At 40.3% G+C, this 20,741-nt stretch overlaps 1 protein-coding gene across 3 annotated transcripts in view; it reads left to right on the top strand.

The window, feature by feature from the left end:
* The window catches only part of Srrm234 (Serine-arginine repetitive matrix 2/3/4), a 369,905-nt gene that overhangs the window by 18,151 nt on the left and 331,013 nt on the right, over window positions 1-20,741 (top strand). The window contains exon 1 of one of the 3 annotated variants that reach the window (XM_083128351.1): window positions 14,673-14,806. The exons of the other annotated variants lie outside the window; for them this stretch is intronic. Within the exon in view, the coding sequence (XP_082984477.1) occupies window positions 14,778-14,806 (29 nt within the window). The 5' untranslated portion in view covers window positions 14,673-14,777. Of the gene's footprint in view, window positions 1-14,672; window positions 14,807-20,741 lie in introns of those variants that run through there. 3 annotated transcript variants of the gene reach the window in all.

Here is a 20,741-nt window from a genome sequence, read left to right on the forward strand (position 1 = left end):
TATTTTATAGATCTTAGTCTTGTTGGCATTTCCTACAGAATTCCTATATGCAATGAAAATTTCTCCAGATATTGTGTACTTATAATGTAAGTAAGAAAGCAGCATTTTCTACAACACTATAAATCAGCCAGGAGATGAAAAATTGTTTATGGTTTATGAACTTTTTCTGTTGCTTTTATATTGTGGAGATCTGTTATGTAGAAATAATGTAGGCTACCTCTGTTACCTTAGCCTGAAGGCTAGATGCACGTGATTGTAGCACCCAATACATTTCATGCCTATTGTAATTTTACATTTTACTCTGAATTTTCACGTGTTCTTGTGTGTGTACAATGAATTTTGCTAAAGAAAGAAGTTCTGAAAGTGAATATTCATAATAATTTATGGATTATATATTTAATTGAAAAACAAGTTTCAAAAGCAAAAATCATGATGATAAACTTGTCTGGAATGCACCGATCTCATTGTCGAGGTTGAACAGCATGTATCAGCGTTTCTTTTATTTACTTTAGAATGCTCTTGCCTCAGTTTCTTTAGGAGACTAAACAATTTTACTTTTTTTTTGGCACTTAGCTACCACATTGATCATACTCAGTTTGGCAAGGGCGATAAAGGTGAATTTAAGACGTCATAATTCTCAACAGTTCCAATATCACACCCTTATCGGGATACCAACCCCACCGCCGTGCCTAGCAGGGTCAATATCATGCAGCGCAAGCCGCAGGGACAAATTCATATCACAAATTACGACTGAAGGCGGGAAGATCTTTTTTCCGCAGTACGAGGAGAAGCGGAATGATTTTATCGTCATATCCTCCTGCAATTCTCTCCCCCTGCCCTCGTCCACTTTCCTGAAACTCGCGGAACTTGCAATGAAATATGCAAGTGCTTGCAGCGCATTGCGGACACTCCTGTTCGTAAATTTCCATTTGTACGTTATAGAGGAGCGAACCACATACAAGGGGACCTTCAGACGAGAATGAGAATTTAGTCCCTCTCTATTGTGTACGCAAATCAACGTACATGGAAGTGCCACCGTGCAAATTAAGCTCGTTTTGAGATTAAAGCAGTTTCCACGTCGTATTGACGTCACGCGTGCCACGTTTTAAGTTCTGCGCGCTTTGAGTTCAGTCGGCGGTAAATGTAATAGGAGGGAAATTATACATTACTTTTATTCGTGTATATTCATTTACGAAATTATGCCGAAATTGCAGGACGTTGGCGACTTTCTGCAACAGAGGTGTTGAATTTCGTAAAGTGGCATTCCAGCGTTACGTGTGACATTTCACACATAATTCAAGGTTCTAGACATGAGATTGGATTAAAATATTAATAATGAACTGATTTCATAGAAGTATGAATCACTTTGTGGCGACTGCTAACAAATGAAAAGAAAACCCTTCAGTATGATGACAACCTGAATGCATGAAAAGCATTAACGGAAATGTATTGTGTGTGTCACGTTTAGCAATGTAGCAAAGTTTGACTTCATTTGTCTGTGAAGCACGTAAGCTACATTTGTTAAAATAATTTTCGTTGGTGAATTATGCAAATTATATACATTCACAGATCTTTGTTATACCTCGATACAGTTGTGTTCGACTGACATCGTTCACTTTCGTCTCTCAATTAGCAAATGACGAGTTGTTTTTTGATTTGATTGATTTCTTTATTTTTCTTCGCTAAATAGATTTTGTGCTACTTTTGGCTAATTGCGAAGATGAGGATGAGTGATGATATGATGAAATTGATCAATGAACACTCACAAATATCCATGCCCAGGCCGGGATTCGAAACATGGCATCGTAGCAAATGACGAGTTGGATACACTTGATGTTGCCAAACGTACTGCAAAATGTTTGTACTGCATCGTAGATAAAAATAGAAGTAACAAAAAGAGAAACGAAACAAAGTTCAAGAGGCATTTCATGAATAAAAATAAATGATTGTTTGGCAACAAATACAGAAGAGACACAAACACAGGCCTCGTCCAACGTTCACTTTTGAACAGATATTGCAACCCCACCAGGGAACACAACGAAGAAGATTGGTAGAATTACATGGCCATTCAGATCAGCTGTTCATTATGGGTGGTGTTCATTATACAGGGTGGCTCAAAAAGTCACTTAACACCTCCGGTACAAGGCCACTGCAGTGCGCAACATGGTAATGGTGATGACCAATCGTTATCAGGCCAAGGGGGAACCACATTGACGCCACCCGCACGGTCGGCGGCCATCTTGATGTCCGCCATCTTGAATTCAACTTCAGAATTTTAAATGGGAAGGGGTTGATATGATATATCAACGAGAAATGCAATGGTGAAGGTTTTTTTCAACGTATCTTTAACCAGTAAAAAGTTATGACTGAATTCTTGTACCAATTTGCTCCTTTTCGAGGTGTTAGAAAAATGCCTTAAAATTTGTTTAGCGCATCGGTAACGCATCGAGATCAAAGTGACCTCTAGGGAGAGAAGTTCGCATGTCATTGCAAACGATTTTAATCGGATACATCCAGGAAGAGCTGCGCATTATGAATGGTGTCGCGAATAATTACCAGTGTGACTCTTCCATTGAATGAAAAGTCCTTCACAGTGACAAGGCTAATGTTTATGTTCATAAGGAAGTTCATATACAGAATATGCGACCCTTGTTTCTGTCAACTTTGGACAGAAACTGCTTCACGATGTTCCCATAGTGTTCTGGTTTTCCTCCCTATTGAAAAAAAACTCTGTAAAAAGCACCTTCTTCCATAAGCAAAGATGAAGAAACCTGTTTATTTAACAAATCCAAGTAGCCTTAAGCATTTAAGGTTCCGTTGATGGAAAATTGAGTAACCAATCGTGTTCCACAGAGCACGCCATACCATTAATTTACCATCACTAACCATTCAGCTTTGATCTGTCGAAAATGGGTTATCAGCAGTGGCGTAGCGTTATAGTACTTCCGTACGCCCGGCGTTCCCAGATTTAAAATTTTAAAAATGCGTAAATGCTGTGAATTGAAAGTAAAACTTGACTAATTCCATATATGTTTGACCTTCATGGCATTATAATAGCTATTTTTCGCGATCCGCTTGCAACGCTCCACTCTCAACACTCGTTCTAGCATCTTTTTTCAATGCCTTTCCTGGCCGGACGCCGAGCAGGTTCGGCGTAAAAGACTCTATATTCCTTGCTGCCTTTCTGGAGGGAAAGCTTCGATGTCTACAGCACGCGCGTAAATGCTCTCTCATACGCCAGTGTAAGGAGCAGCAGAGGTCTACCGTGATTGGTTCATGTGACCCTTCCTGCCTTCTGAAGCAGACGACAGCGGTAGAATTCCTACCTGGTTCTTCGCGCTCATGCAACTCGTGCTATGTGATGCTACAATACGCAATATTGACTGACGTAACTTTACCAATCTCATATATACCGCTTCTTAATGACCACTGCATTGTATAATTTATCGCACGAACAGCGATTGGCATTAGAACTAAAAGATCAACACAGTTTTTGTCAAATAAGTTGGTGAAGTCCTCGTGGTAGAAATTCAGCCTGTGGCTGCCCTACCACTTAACCCGCAAAACTATTATTTTTTTATTGTTATTATTTTTTCGTTATTATCTAACTGCTTAATATTGTGTCAATGGAAATGTTTAGCATTCATTTGAAAACTCTTAACATCGAATTGTCTCTGGAGAAAATTATTTTAAAATGTTTATCAGCATTCTCAAGATGTAATAAACAGTGGTCTGAATTACTAATCGGCACTGTTACGTCAGTAGAGTGTACGATATTTAGATCATCCACCCACCTCCGTGTCAGAGTGCTTTGCAAAGTGCGCCAAGACGACAGAGGTCCCTGGTTCGAATCCCGGCGTGAGCACGGGTGTTCTTTGTCAGTGTCCCTTCATCAATATCATCACTCATATTCATATTCGCAATTAACCAAAAGTGGTAGAAAAGCGAAGTAAAATAAACCAAATCAATCAGTAGTTGGATCATCCACAACAATGACGTCTACTGTTGTGCAGAGGCGCTTGTGATTCAGGTAGGTTTTTAATGACTTGCGTCATGCAGAAAGATATAAAAGAAGGTATGGAACACCAGAGTTCAAAACATTTGTTGCATAGTGAAGCATCTCATTTTCTAGCTTAAACATGCATGGATGATATTTTATTTAAAAACCCAGCTGACTTCAGGCAAATAAACAATACCTGTGGCGACTAATACCATAAGTAAATTATTAAGCAAGAAAGAGCCGACCCTTCCTTCGGACTTGGCGTTCCCACCCGAAATGTCCATGCTACGCCACTGGTTATCAGATAAAAAGCATCGAATATTCTGTTTATGAACTTCCTTATGAACATAAACATTAGCCTTGTCACTGTGAAGGACATTTCATTTAATGGAAGCGTTACACTGGTAATTGTTCGCGACAGCCATTCATAATGCGCAGCTCTTCGTGGATGTATCCGATTACAATCTTTTGCAATGGAATGCGAACTTCTCTCCCTAGAGGTCACTTTGATCTCGATGCGTTACCGATGCGCTAAACAAATTTTAAGGCATTTTTCTAACACCTCGAAAAGGAGCAAATTGGTACAAGAATTCAGTCATAACTTTTTACTGGTTAAAGATACGTTGAAAAAAACCTTCACCATTGCATTTCTCGTGAAATTCTAGCCTGTTTTGATATATCATATCACCCCCTTTCCATTTAAAATTCTGAAGTTGAATTCAAGATGGCGGACATCAAGATGGCCGCCGACCGTGCGGGTGGCGTTAACGTGGTTCCCCCTTGGCCTGATAACGATTGGTCATCACCGTTGCGCGCTGCAGTTGCCTTGTACCGAGGGTGTTAAGTGACTTTTTGAGCCACCCTGTAGTAGCAGGTTACATAGCATGTATTTGCAAATAGACACGGTCCCACAATTCTCGTAGAGTAATCAGAAGCAAGCCCTGAGCGTCATAGTCGAAAGTCAACAATGAACATGCGAGGAGTACTTGTGAAGTACACTGTCTCGAGAATCTGTGGTACAGGCCGCGTAGAACGGCAGAGAAGGGGAGAAAGTGAGTGGGCTGAGCAGAACGGTACGCAAAAGCCTGGTAGCCGCAGCCGCGTTTTCTCCTCTATGCACTCACTGTCCTTCTTCCGCGTTCATTTCTCGAGCCCTCGTCACTACTTGCGCGGAGGACTTGTTTTCGTTCGTCTGCTCCAGAGATTCCTGGGACGAAGTGTAAGTTTTGCGGTATCCATATTGCCGGAGAAATAGAAGTGGGGAAAACCATTCAGTGTGCGATGTATCGTCTGCGCAGAAGCTTTCCCGCGCTATTATAATATCCGCATCATCGAGGATGTAGGCTTCTTTTTATACGAGTATAATGTACAGTCACGGAAACTCAACACGATCCCTACAACCTAGAAATGTCCATGACTGTACAAGAAGCAGCTCGCACAAAAGGATGACTCGGCCATCTGTTTCCTTTCCTAGCCTTTTCGTCTGTGAAAACTGGTAGGATTCTGTTTTGTTTAAATTCTAGTTTCGCGTACGAACGAACTACGGGGGGGGGGGGATAAAAGAATAATTCTTTTCCCATGTTTCGCCCGGGGCTAGATCAGGTCCGTTTGTGATGAAAATTTCCGCAGATTCGGCTTCGCGTCTTCCCCTCTTCGTCTCCCTCCCCAGCCTCAGTTGGAAACACAAAAGACCCGGAATAATGAGATAGGAGCTCGAGTGCTGGGAGCACCATGCCATGGCTGGAAACTGGACACCGGACTCTTTTTCCTTCCTCGTACATCGTTTATTTACGTTCAACTCCAGGATGGTCGTGTAGGACCATTATCTTACAAACCAGAGTATTTTGACTGAAGGTCAATCGTCGTTAAAATTGATCGTGGCTGACCACTGACGCCAATGTGGAAGTAGAGGAACGCTTTTTTAATGGTGTATGTACAGCAGGGCCGCCCAAAACATAGCCCGCCAATTATGTTGACTGCCTTAGTACTGATGACACGTGTAATTTGATTTTCAGGCACTATCTTAAAAGTACTCAAGCCAGTGACAAATTGCTGTAGTTTTGCCCCGGCAGTGGCGTGTCGAGGATTTTCGGATAAGTGTTATGCTTTCCTTTTTTTAGCCGTCAGCTATAATTTGCAATTTTTCCACTTTCTTTTCTTAGGAACACCGGACCAAAGGAGGGTTACGACCCCCACAACTCTCCCCTTTGGGCTACGGGTCCCGCCAGTCTGTAAAAAAACCTTTTTGTGGTCATGCGTGACCAGTAGAATGAAGATGCACGCCATTGAGAAAACCGCCAGGGCTGAGTGACAGACAAGCGACATGTGCCTTACCACTCCGGCTATGAAATGTTTCATTTATTGCTAAAGGTACGTTTCAAGTGACAAGCGTCGCTTATGGTTTGTCGCTTAGGTCTGACAGCTCCCTAAAGTTTACAATAATTACGCATCTAAGTAGGGACAGATGGTTGCTTTCTTGCTGAGGTGATATATTTACACCCTCTCTCGCAGCGTTGCCAACCTCCCGATAAGAAAAGTGCTGTTTAACCTGTGAAATTATGCTAAATGCTGATAAATTGCGCTAGGATCTACAGGAATGAATTATTACTAGTGCGTCCATTTCGATCTTCAGCCGAGAGATCGAGAGAAGCGTGGCGGGCGGCGCTGGCGGAGATGCCGACATTTGCGGCCTGTAATGCGCGCTTATTTTTATGGACATATGCAGACATTTATATAAATATTGCAAAACGAGCACTAACCTGTGTTATAACACGCAAAAGTTCTTCTGTAATTCATCCAAGTTCTGCTCTTATATACACAAATAAATACGCTATAGAAACGATGTTAAGAGCCACAGATAATGAAACATTTTAATCATAGTTTTGACCAGTAATGTCCTGCTTAAGTTTATATGCTTGAAAGAGTTTTGTGGCGATGGGAATCGTTTGGAGGTTTCGAATGTGCAACACTGTATCAAGATTACGATGCAGACGAAACCGTTAAAAGTGAATGGAGTTCGTGAGCTTCCTTGCAATTCGAAATCTCTGAGCTCGAGTTTTTTTTTGTTCCTTCGCGACTAGATGAAGACAGAGCTGTGAATATAGCGGCGAGCAATGTAATCCAAGAGCGTGTTAATTTCCTACTGTGCGCAAGAGTGTTATTCTTGGTTACTTGCAGTTACTTGTTTGTGTTATTGCATTGTGTATGTGTGTTGTGTCAGTGAGACGATTGGAATGCCAGCCGCAAGGTTCACGTTAGAACAATTTTTTTATGTATGACACGTACGTGAAAACAGACTCGTGTCGAGACGTGTGTAGGCAATTTGTACAGAAATTCCCAGGCGTTTCACCTCCACATAGAGATACGGTTAGACATCTTGTCCTTAAATTACGAGAAACTGGATCGTTAAATTTTAAAACACCTAAGCAAAAACGACGGATTATAACCGAAGCAAAACTCGATGATATTGGTGCAGCATTAGAACGTTCTCCAAACAAACCTCTACGCCGTGTTTCACAAGAGGTGGGCGTGTCAAAATCATCGGCACATACAGCCACTAAGCTACTAAAATTAAAATCGTACTCTTATAACACAGGTTAGTGCTCGTTTTGCAATATTTATATAAATGTCTGCATATGTCCATAAAAATAAGCGGGCATTACAGGCCGCAAATTCGGCATCTCCGTCAGCGCCGCCCGCCACGCTTCTCCCGATCTCTCGGCTGAAGATCGAAATGGATGCACGGTATTATTGTTAATTAAAATTGAATACTATGTAGATGAAACAGTTTTGTTCCTCACTTAACATACTCACATAGTTGTTAATGTCAATGTTTTGTTGCACTCACGATAAAATGTCGTATTTCGAAAAACAGAATAGCTGCCACGTGGACTGAGTAGTTTGCCTGGCAACTGTGGATGGGTTGAAGCTTCTCGAACAGCCTACATGAGAGATTTAAGATATCATAAATATGTATTTTAAAGTCAAGCGGTTACTTTACTACAACTAGGAACACAGTCCTTCCTTATTAATCATTATTCTTAGAAAATAAGTCTTCTCGGCATTATGTTTCAAACGTTTTATTTATTTAGAAATTGTTTTTTCAGTTCTTGATTAAAACAATGTTTAAAACATTTATTAAAACGTGTTTGTTTTGTTTTTGGAAAAAAAAGTACCAACCCTACTAAGTGCTCAAATTTTTCTAGGTTTAGCATTATTCTGCTAGGGTTGGCATCGCTGCTGTCTGCACACTCGCGCCATTGGACATGTTTTGGAGAACACTGGAATTCATAACAACCTTCTTTCACTTCTTCCGATCTCGAGCCTTCCTCCTCCATCCTTGTCTCTCTGTCCTCGGAAAACCTGAGAGAAAACCATTATTGACGAGATAGAGATGTATGTAGATGCGGACAATAGTTGCATTCCAGTAACTTGGGCACGAGTTTCACTTTGAACGCAGTGTACTGTGTCATATGTGCAGACATTTTCATTGGCTTCGGCATTGTTCGTAACACAATCAGACTTCAGTTAATTAAAAGCCGAGGGATCGAACGAACCCCGCTCGCTGCGTTAAATTACACAGTGTGTTCGATAATTAGTGCCATTAGCAATGGTACTCAGTAGAGCATTCACTCTATTAGACCTTCGAGCTACAGAGATTGATCTGGTAAATATTTCGTCGTTCAGTATCCGGTTGCTCTCTTGTTTCCATTTTTCCTTCCAGAAGAACAGTTTCGGATTTTTTGTTTGAAGTGTCTTGCCTGTGGTTATAATCTGGTTGTTTGTTTACTGCACATCGCGCAACAAAATAACGTTATTTCGGACCTATTCTTCCCATTTTTCCACTCATCTAATAGTCTGTGGAAGAATATAATTATGTACCTCACAGTCCGTTAGATACGTTGATTTAATTTCTGGCCTGCATTGATGTGGAGTAGTTAGTTAGTATTCTCTCCATAGCACTTTTTTTTTTATCTGATTTCATCTGGAATTACTCTAAACAGTGTTAATCTGCGTGAGAAAAGATTCTATGCTCCGTCTTTAAGTGAAGCAACTATAAACCACAATGTCGCCATCGAACATCTCGGGTTTGAGTTCCGTTCTGGGCATGGATGTTCTCTACTAGTTTTATCTAGCCCTCAGTTTTTCGCACCGTTACAGTCAAAAGTTACATAAAAGCAACGTTTAATAAACCTTTTATGAGCAGGCCTCATCTCCAGGAAGGTATCAACTCGGGCAAGCCCGGCACATACCGACCTGTTGGGTGAGATGAGTGAAGGCAAGAGCTTATAAAACCTTTCCCTGCTCCCCCCAAAATAGGCAATAGTTAGCCTGGAGAGTTCAATGACCTAACCGATCTCTAACTACGAATTGGTAATGGTTAGGCTGGAGAGTTCATGTGAACTAACCGATCTCTAACCTCGAAAAATAACTTTTCCACACATAAAAGCAACGTGCAGTAAAAATAGAAATGTATCTGTCAGACGCTCTAAACATTGTGTGGTACTCTCTGAACGGGTTCTGGATTCGATTCCCTGTGGAGTTTGTTGGGATCCATTTTAAACTAGGTCCAGTCTCAATTACGCTGTCGTGAGTTTAAAGTGAACTTGAAACAAACTGTTGTGTAGTCTATGTCTTGCATCCACGAGCAACACTGAACCAGAACTTTCATTTTCGAACCTTTCTAATTAATAAAAGTAACGTGCTGTTAGTGATCTAAAACTAATTTTTCACATTTGGACACAATTCACATAAACCGTAATGAATTATGTTGTGAAGATGTGGGTAAAAATGTGAAAGAGAAATTTATTGTAAATTTACAATCTATTTAACACGAATAAGGCCGACCTCCTTGGCGTAGTGGTTAGCACAACTCGCGCTACAACGCCAGGGGTCTCGGGTTCGAATCCAGTCCTGGGTGTTCATCCTCATCTTCGCGATTAGCCCAAAGCGGCAGAAAATATTGAAGTAAAATAAACCAAATCAAAATCATCAACACGGCGTTTTTTTTGTTTTTTTTTTAGAATCCTCTGTACCTTGTGGTCCATTTGTCAGCCAGCATCTGGATAGGGGATTTCATCATAAATGTATATACTAGTTGGAATGCATTCAGGCGAGCCCTTTCTCCAAAAAGTCTAGCGCTTTGTCTTCTTCGCATTGGGATGTCTGTGAGCGTTCCATTACCAAGATTAGTTTTCTCTGTTGCGCACCTTCTTCGTTCTTCCTCGTCTCTCCTTTTTTCACAGGAGCGCTTCTCTAAGAGAGACAAAGGCTGAATAGGAGGGCGTTGTCTCCCCCCGCCGAGTAAGCATCCAGGGCGGGCGAAATTAAATGAACCCTGCAACAATTGTGGATGCTGTCTTTTGTCTCTAAAGTTTTGTGATTTCAGCATCCTGCGCGTGTACTAGAGAGTTAACCGTGGTGGTTAGTGGGCAGATTTCCTCTGTTTACAACCCATCCGAAGAGGAATGTGAGTTTTTGTTACAGATGAGCTTCATATTAGCCCAACGTAGGTGAATCATCTTTTTCATGCGCATTTTTGGGTTTAATTTAATGTAGCTGCAGACCTCCACTCATAGAAAGTTTCTACAGACAATTATATTATAGTTACATTTTCCTGCATTTAAAGATTAATTAATCATGAAGATTGACCGATTTGACTTTTTTTACTTCGCGTTTCTGCCACTTTTGGCTAATTGCGAAGATGAGGATGACTGGTCATAATATGAAAGAGATGAAGGAACAATCACAAGCACGTTGGGACAGAACTCAATCGGAGGATTTTTCTGTCATGACGCCAGAGTCTCGTTAGTCTTCAAAATGTAGTTCAGGGAGCACTACATGGAAGAGAGGTTGGCCTCTTATTTATGAAGAGGATGGGAAATAATATATACGAGGGTTGGTCAATAAGTGAAGTGTAGCTCTTGTCTCTTTCCACGAAAATCTTAGCATGAAAACGACCGTGGCTCTGCGACCATTCCACTATGCTAGCGCTCCAGCAATAGACGAACGGAAGTGATTGGATGCTTTCATGCCACAGATTTTAGCGGGAGAGAGGCATAGTTATACACTTATTAACTGGCAGGGAAACAGGAAGTTTCATTTGCATTTTGTGTCAGTTTATCGTAGCACTATTTTGCAAAAGAAAAGTGTCTTAATGTACTGATAGATAAATTGACTGTTCTGACTCGCTACGTATAGACATTTTAAAATTCATTAGAAATTTCCAAGAAGTTGCAGGATGAAAATTTGTACACTAACATTTTAGCACATTCAACGAGAAGTGCAAAAGTGGCTGTAGCAGTTGAAATATTCAGTGGGTAATCATTTGACCAAGGAACGTAGGAATAGACACTGCAGGGCTTTCCCGATTAAAGTAGTGGCAGTGTCGTCGCATTTTAATCACCCCCCCCCCCGACCGGAAGAGGCTCAGGGATTCGAAGCCCACTTTAAACTGTAGATCCGGTCCCGTTTATCATATCTGTGCATAAAGTGGACTTAAATAAACTTTTAAGAAAGAATAGGAGCTATGTATTAAAATGACAAGATTTATAGGCAAACCAATTTTCAATAAGAATTGAGGACACGAATAATTGTAATGTAAATAATATTATTAATACAGGGTGGCTACTCAGGGGAGTCCTTGAATTCCAGGAATTATGCGTGAATTATCGGCTCCATCTGCTTGAATTTTTCTCCGTAGACGAAAAAATGATACATATTTATTAATGACCTGAGACAAGTTTTTCACAGTTTAGATTTTGTTTTTATCATGGAAGGAGAAGAAAGCTGCGTAGAAAATAAAACAGAATTCTTTGAATTGCTGTATTTGTATCCTTTGCTGAACAATCTGTCTGATGGACGGAAGATTATTTCAAGATAAAATATCTTGAATTTGATTAGGTAAATTTGAAATTCTTATAGAATTATAAATTTTTCGTAGATTACTATTTCCCGTAACATTTGTGACTTTTGTTTGTAGATGTATTTATAGTCTGAGTAGCTATGTCAAATGTAAACTCGCACCTTAAATTATATACGAACGTATATGTACCGTTCAATTGAATTGAATTAGAATTTTGGGATTCATTGGAATCGCACAGACCATTTAATATAAGTATTTGTGTGTGTGTATGTATGTGGGTTGCGAGAGATGGTAAAACCTTAGTTTGAAATTATAGAAAACACCTGTTGTGCCCTTGAATTTTTGTAAAGTTCGCCTTGAAAACCTGGAATTATACATGGATTTTATTATGGTCCGCCACCCTGTAATAATAAAATATAGAAGAGAGCCAATATTAGTTTGGATAGATAAATATATAGAGAAGAGAATGTTTATTTTTTCAAAATGTGGATTAACTTTCAATATAATACACTCAGCTGTTTCAGCGTGTATATTTGTTGCGAGAAACAACAGCAGGTACAAAGGTTCACGCATAGTCTGCAATCAAAAACAGGATTTCCGACATCGCATGTTTCTCTTGTTCCTAAACAAGTGAAACTTCTCTCTTTCGACGAAGCCAGATTCATTTGGCATGCATAGGAAGTATCATGAAAAGATACGGGTATGCATTAAAGAACAATATATGGGCGTTAATGTATCTCTATTATGCTTGTTATATAATAATAAATACATTATACACGACCACAACGAAAGAACCTATATGCGTTCACACCTCAGCGATACTCTGTGAACATTCAGTAATGTTCTCTTAATGCTGTTAGAAAGACTGTAGTGTTCGCGTTTCAGCGATATTTATGGTTATCTGTTCCGAGTTGGAGACGCGGTTTACTGTTCTCCATTGTTTTCTCATCGAGTGTAATGAGAGGAGAGAATTGCGATTGGGCTAGAAGACATGAGTAATTAACATAAAACAAGGAATGGTATGTAATTTCGTGAATACCTAGTTCCATCGAGGAAAAAATGTACTTGTAGTTGCTACCAATAAACAACGTGTGGAAGTATCTCACGACGAGAGAAATATTTATTGTGTAGTTTTCGTTCGTCGTACTCACTGGAGACCTTTTCATCTTTTCCTGCTATTTTTTTATATCAGGTCTCATCTCGTTAGCACAGCGCACTACAACGTCCGGGCTCCCGGCTTCGAATCCCGGCCTGGTCATGGGTGTTCTTTGGGAGTCTTCCTTCATCAATTTCATTACTCATCCTCATCGTCGCGGTTAGCCAAAAGTGCCATAAAAGCGACGCTAAATGACAAAAATAAAATGAAAACATTGTACAAGCTTTTGCCCCCAATATAAACAGCATGATTAGTCAGATTGCTGAGTAACTTGCAAGCATTAACATATCTGACTAGTTGCCAGTTTCTGACTAGCACCCATGTTTTATGTATATTGCATTTTGTCTTGTTATTTGGTAGTAGTGTTTTGGCGTTTGTAGACCTTGTGCGCAGGTTTTCTATTTTTTCGACAGTCACAAAGCACAGCTAACGCGGATTGAGACTGTTCACATGTAAATGACTGTTATAAAGCACTAACGCCTGGAATTCGGTAGCTAATTTTTTGGTAGAGACATTTTTGGAGCGTGTTTATATTGTTGTAGCAACAATAATGCTTAAAACTTGTGTTTAGGCTGGTGTAAATATGTGGGAAATAATAAATCATATGAATGGTAATACCGTTCACTTTGACGGAATTGGAGGTACTTTCAGTTAAGTGGATTGTATTAACAAAATGACCATTAATCCTACCCAATTCCATGATACTGTAAATTAAGCCCGCGACATCAAAACAAATGGGTCGTTGGTAGAGCCGTTGAAGTGAACATTAGTTACAATTAAATGCAGAACGGATGAGTTGGCGGAAATCCAGAGTATTGGTTGGTAGTTCTAGTCAATTGAAAATTAGCTCTATCCACACAAGTGCCATTGATAATAATCTGTTGAGGACACAATTTTGGATAGTTTATGTGGAAGTATGAAATAGAGTTCTAGCGAAATAATGTTTTTGGAATATCCAGAATATATGTGCTTGTAAACAGTGGTTACTTTTGGGCGGCAGAGCTTACCTCCGTGGCGGAGTGGTTAGCACAGCGCGCGCAAGGGATCCCGGTTTCGAATCCCGGTCCGGGCATGAGGGCTCGTTACGAGCTCCCTTCATCAATTTTATCACATCATTACTCATCCTCGTCTTCGCGATTAGCCAAACGTGGCAGACAAGCGAAGTTTTATAAAATAAATTAAATCAATCAATCAGCCAGTTGTGGGTATTAAATAAAACTACTGGTCATCAACACCATTCTTTGGTAATTTTGGCAAACTACCATTTGCTCACATATTTCTTGGTAATGGTTACCAAAAATTGGTCAACCAAACAAGTGTTTTTTTCTGCGTAGGGTAGGGAACCACTAGGATACAGTATTGGAATTCTTTAAATCGCCGAAAGGTTTATTATTTATATTGAAATATGTAAGGTTATTTGTGTCATTCTGTGAGAGAGGGTAAATCTTTTCATTATTATACTGTGCAGCAAATCAACTTACCCTCTCATGTTTTGAAAACGCCGTACCACTGAGAGTCTTGAACACCTGATAACAATTCAAAGCAAAATTGCAATTCTCTCCTCTGTTTCATGGTGATGTTTAAGAAAACATAAACTGTACTCTCAAGTGTATGTAGCACTGAGCTCAGCTGCGATAAGCATGAGTGCTAATTTTTAGACGAACAATGTGGTTGATACTTCATTTGTTTAATCAGTGACTGGATACTTGCGTCGCTCTGTTACTGAGGAAGAACATGAATTGACTGGATGTTCGGAAATGTCAAGAATGAGACCACGATTTCAAAGGTAATTGGATATCTATGCATGGCATTGTAATCTGTCAGATTTGAGAACAGTAGGATAATTTGAGTATTAGTTCTGGTTTTTGCTGCAAAAGCAAACTTCCGATCAACTTCACGGAGCCTTATTTTTTTCAATGTCGTTAAACCATTCAAGAATTAGAGCCGTTAATAAAAGTGTCCAGGCAAACTTTCCTTAAAAAGTTGCAAACCAACTTCTGGCACTCGCAAACAAGAACTGTTTATTTGTTTTTTAAAGTACGCGTGTTTGTTAATTATCAAAGATTCGCTGAGTTCAAGAAGCTTTAAAAATGCCAGTGTTTTAAAGTTGTTGATTTCGATACATTTTTGTTTAGTGAGAAGATTGATTTCAAGTAATGTACAGTATTTTGTGAAAATGTAAACTGAATTTGGAACGGATTATTTCAAGTGAAATAATAGCTTAGGAAGTATAAACTATGTTTTCGTTCTTGCAACAGACCTTCTATAGCCGACCTCCGTGGTTTGAATCCCCCTGGGCGTGGGTGTTCTTTCTAAGAGTCCATCATATCATCACTCATCCTCATTGTCGCGATTCGCCAAAGAGGCAGAAAAGCGACGTTAAGTAATACAGATCAAATCGTTTAGGGACTTGCTGCTTGAAGTTTACAATTCTGGATGTCCCGGGTTCGAACTCCGTAGGAGGCACAGTGATTCGGATCCCACTTTAAACTGTGTCCAGTATTGACAGCATATCTGAGCATAAAGTGGACCTGTGGAGGCTAACTTAAAAAGTGTTGTTCATTTTCTTTAAAAGTGTTGGCTATTCTATAAACTCCACTTCTTAAACGTGTTGGGCGAACTTCTTTTCTCGAAAGGTTTCTGTCTAACTTCACGGGATTGCTCAGATGAACGATGTATCCCTGTAAAAGGAGATGCGAATGATTTTGGGTTGCTGTCTTATTGATAGACGTGGAAGTTGTCTCTTATCTTGTGATCTAGGCACTGATTTAATGTCTTTCCAAACTGTGCTGCCCATCTTTTTGGGCAAACAACAAGTATACGACTTTATAAATGTGTACCTTCAAATATAGTGATGCTAAACGGGACGAGATAGCGAGGGCCAATTTCAAACAGAATTCCCCTTCATTTTAATCTCCTGTTAGCATTACTGGTCGGTTGATGGAACATTTTTTTTTAACGTTTTTCAAAAAGGGTGACACTGGTAATTTAATTTCGATTATTTGCCAACATTAATTCTCGACCCGCAGACGCGTATTTGCGATCGGGGGAGGCAAATAATGAAACAGGAAAAACAATCATATCTGTTACCCGCTGAAGCATTTAGTCAGGGCAGTGGAAATCTGAATAAGATATTGGTCTTTGACGCTGTGACGTGATCAATACTCCTGCCCAGGCAGGTGCTGCACGTTACCTGGAAAACGAAGCACGCAGCCGTTTGCGATAGCGGAAGGGGTGGGCATTAGGGGATGGAGAGGTAAAATAAACTGCTCACAGACAGCACCAGACTGGAAAATTTGTTTTAATTCAGGATTTCTGTGTTTGTTCATGTCTTTGTTCGCCGATGATAATTGGCGGTGTGGATGGACGCGTTTCTTTTTTAAAAATAAGGGTTGCTTTTGTACTATTGATATTACCGAGACTAGGCTCCGCTTTTCCCGCGGAGAGCCGTCACAGCTGAGGAGTTTTCCGGAGTTTCTTCCAGTCACTCCAAGTGATAAGATGGTACTGTAGTGAAGAAAAGTCACTCGCTGTTACTCGGAAGTTTTGTTCCATTGTTCTCTCACCACTTCGTCACCATTAACCTGGAGAGGCTGAAACGTAATCAAAGGGACCCGGGTTCGTTCGCTTGTGTACGCACATTGCACAGTGGTTCGGATTCCATTCTAAACTGTCCCGGGTTCGATAGCCGGCGGAGGCACATATTTCAATGTGGGATCCCAATTTAAATTGTAGGTCCAGTCCCGATTAGCCTTACTGTGCATAAAGTGGACTTGAAACACCAAATCAATCTAATCCTTTCTAAACTGCAGGTCAACATATCTGAGTATTAGGTGGACTTACGCAGAAGGTAGGAAAACTGTGAAATGAACAAGATAAAAATGCTAAACATTGTGAGACATATATGTGGCTGTACCCAGCTCGGTAGCCATGGGCGTTAAGTTACCGACTTTCGATTTCTCCACCGAAGTTGGTCTCTCAAAAATGAAAAATATAACGCAATTCCTTTTTTAAACATCAAGTGTGGATATTCGTTACATACATAGCATTTTGGTCGCTACTTGATCGCATTCATTCAGTCTTGACAAGTGCAATATGTTGCATAAAAATAAACAGAACATCAGAGGGAACTTGCACCAAATATTACTCTTATTGAAGGTACATATTTAGAAAATTAATGTTACAGGAAGGTTCTTCCTCTAGTTGTAACTGCCGGCAATATAACAAACTTGTCGATTTGGAAATTAGTGCACTGCTTTGGAACCCTTCTGTCTTTGGAACATAACCACTGTACTGTCTACATACCAAAAGTCCACTTGCTAAAATTGGCAGAATTTTAGAAGTCGCAAAACCTAAAATTCTATTCACAATTTGCCACATGTGACCGCTACTTTTAAACACCCGATCTCCAGATATATGCCATTCTTCCATGGTGAACTTTTCAGTTATGAAATTATTCCTTGAGGCTTACATTTATTATTTTACTAAATAAATGTTAAAACAATTGTAAGCGAATATAATTGAATAGTGGTTTTCAGAGTTACAGCTGGCGACTGTTATTTTTTTCAATTTCTGAAAAAGAAAACTGTTAAGTGAAACCCACAAAGAACACCCATACTAAGGCTGGGATTCAAACCCGGGACCTCTGGCGTAGTAGCGCGCTGTTCTAACCATTCTGCAATGGAGGTCGGGTGGTTAAAAATAGATAACGTCAATCGCCACTAGTGACAATCGCCACCAGTCCATTAGCTGCGCGTGACCCACCTTCCTCTCCTGAGGCAATGACCGCAGGACCGTCTTGGACTGGCTACATGCAATATGTATTGCATATAGGCGTGTTTAAAATCAGCCATTGGCTTCGTCAATTTTACTTTATTGCATATAGGCGTGTTTAAAATCAGCTATTGGCTTCGTCAGTTTTACTTTGAGCTCAGATTAAACTCCGTCACTAATATTTACATTATTTACATTTTTTTACTCTCATAAGTCAACGTTTAAGCTCCTGGACTTTATAGTAACTCTTCAAAGTTTTTGGAGATGAGAAATTGTCTTCAAACAAGTGACAATATCACCACTTTCTTTATATTTCTTTAACCGTTCTTTCCAGTCTGTCATCTAGAGTCATGTAAGCAATCTTCCTTCGTTTGCCTTCCATGTTGAGCTGGCCCCTTATTAGCGCACATGCTGTGCTGTTTGCTTCTTTCTTTAAACAGTTGATGAGGTCCTTGATTCGAGGATTCGGTCTTCCAAGTTCGGTATTAATTTTATTGTGCCATCCCTCGACAGAGTTGGTGGTTCGATGACGCCTGTCGTAACAACTCCAAAGCTCGACTGTAACCTCTTCCTTTTCCATCCATCTCTCCACGAAGTAGTCAAAAAATCCAGAAAGCTTTTCATTGTCAGGTACTCTGGGATGTATTTCCAGCCAGCCGTCGGGAAGATCCTCAGGCCGAAGAAACGACAAAGCAGCACACATGCGGATGATCATCCTCACTTCTTTGTTCTTCATATACTCACAAGCAAGTCCCAAATGTTGAACTTTACCCAGATGCACTTTCTCACGTGGAATTAGCAACCTCTTACCTCTACTGCGGGAAATACAACTTTAAGGGCTGAAATTGCTGCCGATTTAAAATCGACTGTCAGCGTCGCTGGATTCCACTCTGGTATGGCCTCAATAACAAGGTGGCAAAGTCGAATATATGTTTCTTTCCTTTTGTTTGACGAGAGAGCAAATATAACTGGATATATATTTGTTTCGTTTTTTGAGCTTCCAAAGTCTGCATGTATGGTATAAATTTGCGAAAATTGTTTACTGCAACTCTTAAAAGTGTCACCCATACAAAAATCTTGCTTACTTCTCCCATACAAAAATCTTGCTTACTTCTCAAAGCTGCTTCTCCTAATGCTCCACTAAAAATAATAAGTCGCTCGCCCGCCTAGCGGGCGGAGGGGAAGGTTCTGCGGTCATTGCCTGAGGGGAGGGGACAATGGGTCACGTTCATGGTGGCGATTGTCACAAATTTTAAGCTGGTGGCGAATGACATGCATTCTGACATACATACAATACACGTAACAAATAAAAGTTGTTGGTACATCAAAAAGGAAATACATTTTAAGAATGGTTATCTGATTTGATAGTTTAGGAAACTATTGATGCTACAAGAATGTAATGAATTCGGATTCAAATGCTAATTAATGGTGATGTAAATCATGGAACCATTAAACTGAGGTATATGGCAATATTCTGATTAGAACCTTGGAACGTATCGCTTTATATAATAAATGTTACTCCAACATATTTATCATTCATCCTCATCTTCGCAGTTAAGTAATTAATAAATCAGAATACAAACTAATGATGCCTGAGAGTTTGTATTTGGCACTTGGCACAATGAAAACGTAATTTGTGAAAACTTGACCCGAGTAACCAATCGCATGTTCATCAACAAGCGTTCAGGCAGTGACATTGAGTATTCGGATGACAAAACATCGACTTCTTGCGACCCGAGCGAAGCCGAACGTTTCCGACTTCACCCGAGCGTCACCGGACCGAGCAATGGAGGCAGTGCAATGCTGGTTACAGACTCGGCAGGGGCAGCTCCCGTGTAGGCCTGAAATGCGATGTACTACGGATATGTAAAGCGTGGCAAGGGAAGGAAGAAGAAGAAAAAGGAAGTTCTAACTCGACGCAATGCTCTCGTAGATGAAAAAGGTGTCACGTGAATGCCGTTTGGTTCAGGTATGTGTTGGCGGTGTATTGTTACTGTGTGTGTGTGTGTTTCCACGTTGATGCCTGGCGGGGAGGGAGGAGTTACTGCTTGCAGTGTTCGACAGCAAACCCCCGCAGCACATGTAGTAGTGTGGTCTCCGTTATCGCTTTTTTTAATGCGATTTCACGTATCGCGGTTTTTATATCCCAGTTCGAGGACTTGCTGTCTCTGGCTTTCGAAGTGCTTCTCCTCCATGCACCTAATACAGTGCACGTTGTGTGCGTGTGTTTTTGTCAGCAACTGACCCTGCATTTTCCACCAAGTGTTGCCCCTTTTTTTTTTTTTTAACTTAGTCTGTGGTTTGTGTGCGTGTGCTTAATCCGTGAATCATGAGAAGGAGAAGGTAAGGAATTTATACCTCTGTATGGATTGGTAAACAGCCAGAGTTAAATACACTTCTGTGATCGTGGATGTTAGCTTTTCTTTCGCGAATCTTAGTTTTTAAACAGAATAAAAAAAACAACTTTTGTTTTAATCCCACTTTATGTATATATAGGCTAATTGGGACTGGACCTACAGTTTTAAATTGAGATCCGAACCACTGTGCAATGTGCCTCCACCGGTCCTCGAACCGAGGAGCCCTTGATTACGCTACCGGTGGGGCATGAAACCTCATTAAGTATTCATCGCAGCATTTCTCTCATGCTAGCAAAGACGACTGCTAATTTTAACTCGTGCTATTTTAACGATATGAAAAGTTGCGTGCCTATACACACACACCTATATGGATTGATCAGTAAACAGTGAGAGTTAATACAGTTTTGTAATCGTCGATGTCAACTTTGCCTACGTGAAACTTAGTTGTTAAACGGCAGTTTTACATTTTATTTTGGTTTTAAGCCCACTTTATGCGCAGGTAGGCTAATCGAGACTGGACCTACAGTTTTATATTGGAATCCGAACCACTGTGCATGCGATGTGCCTTTACCGGATATCGAACCCGGGACC

This window comes from Lepisma saccharinum, chromosome 9, assembly GCF_977018435.1.
Source record: "Lepisma saccharinum chromosome 9, izLepSacc3.1, whole genome shotgun sequence".
In the NCBI taxonomy this organism is placed as follows: domain Eukaryota; kingdom Metazoa; phylum Arthropoda; class Insecta; order Zygentoma; family Lepismatidae; genus Lepisma; species Lepisma saccharinum.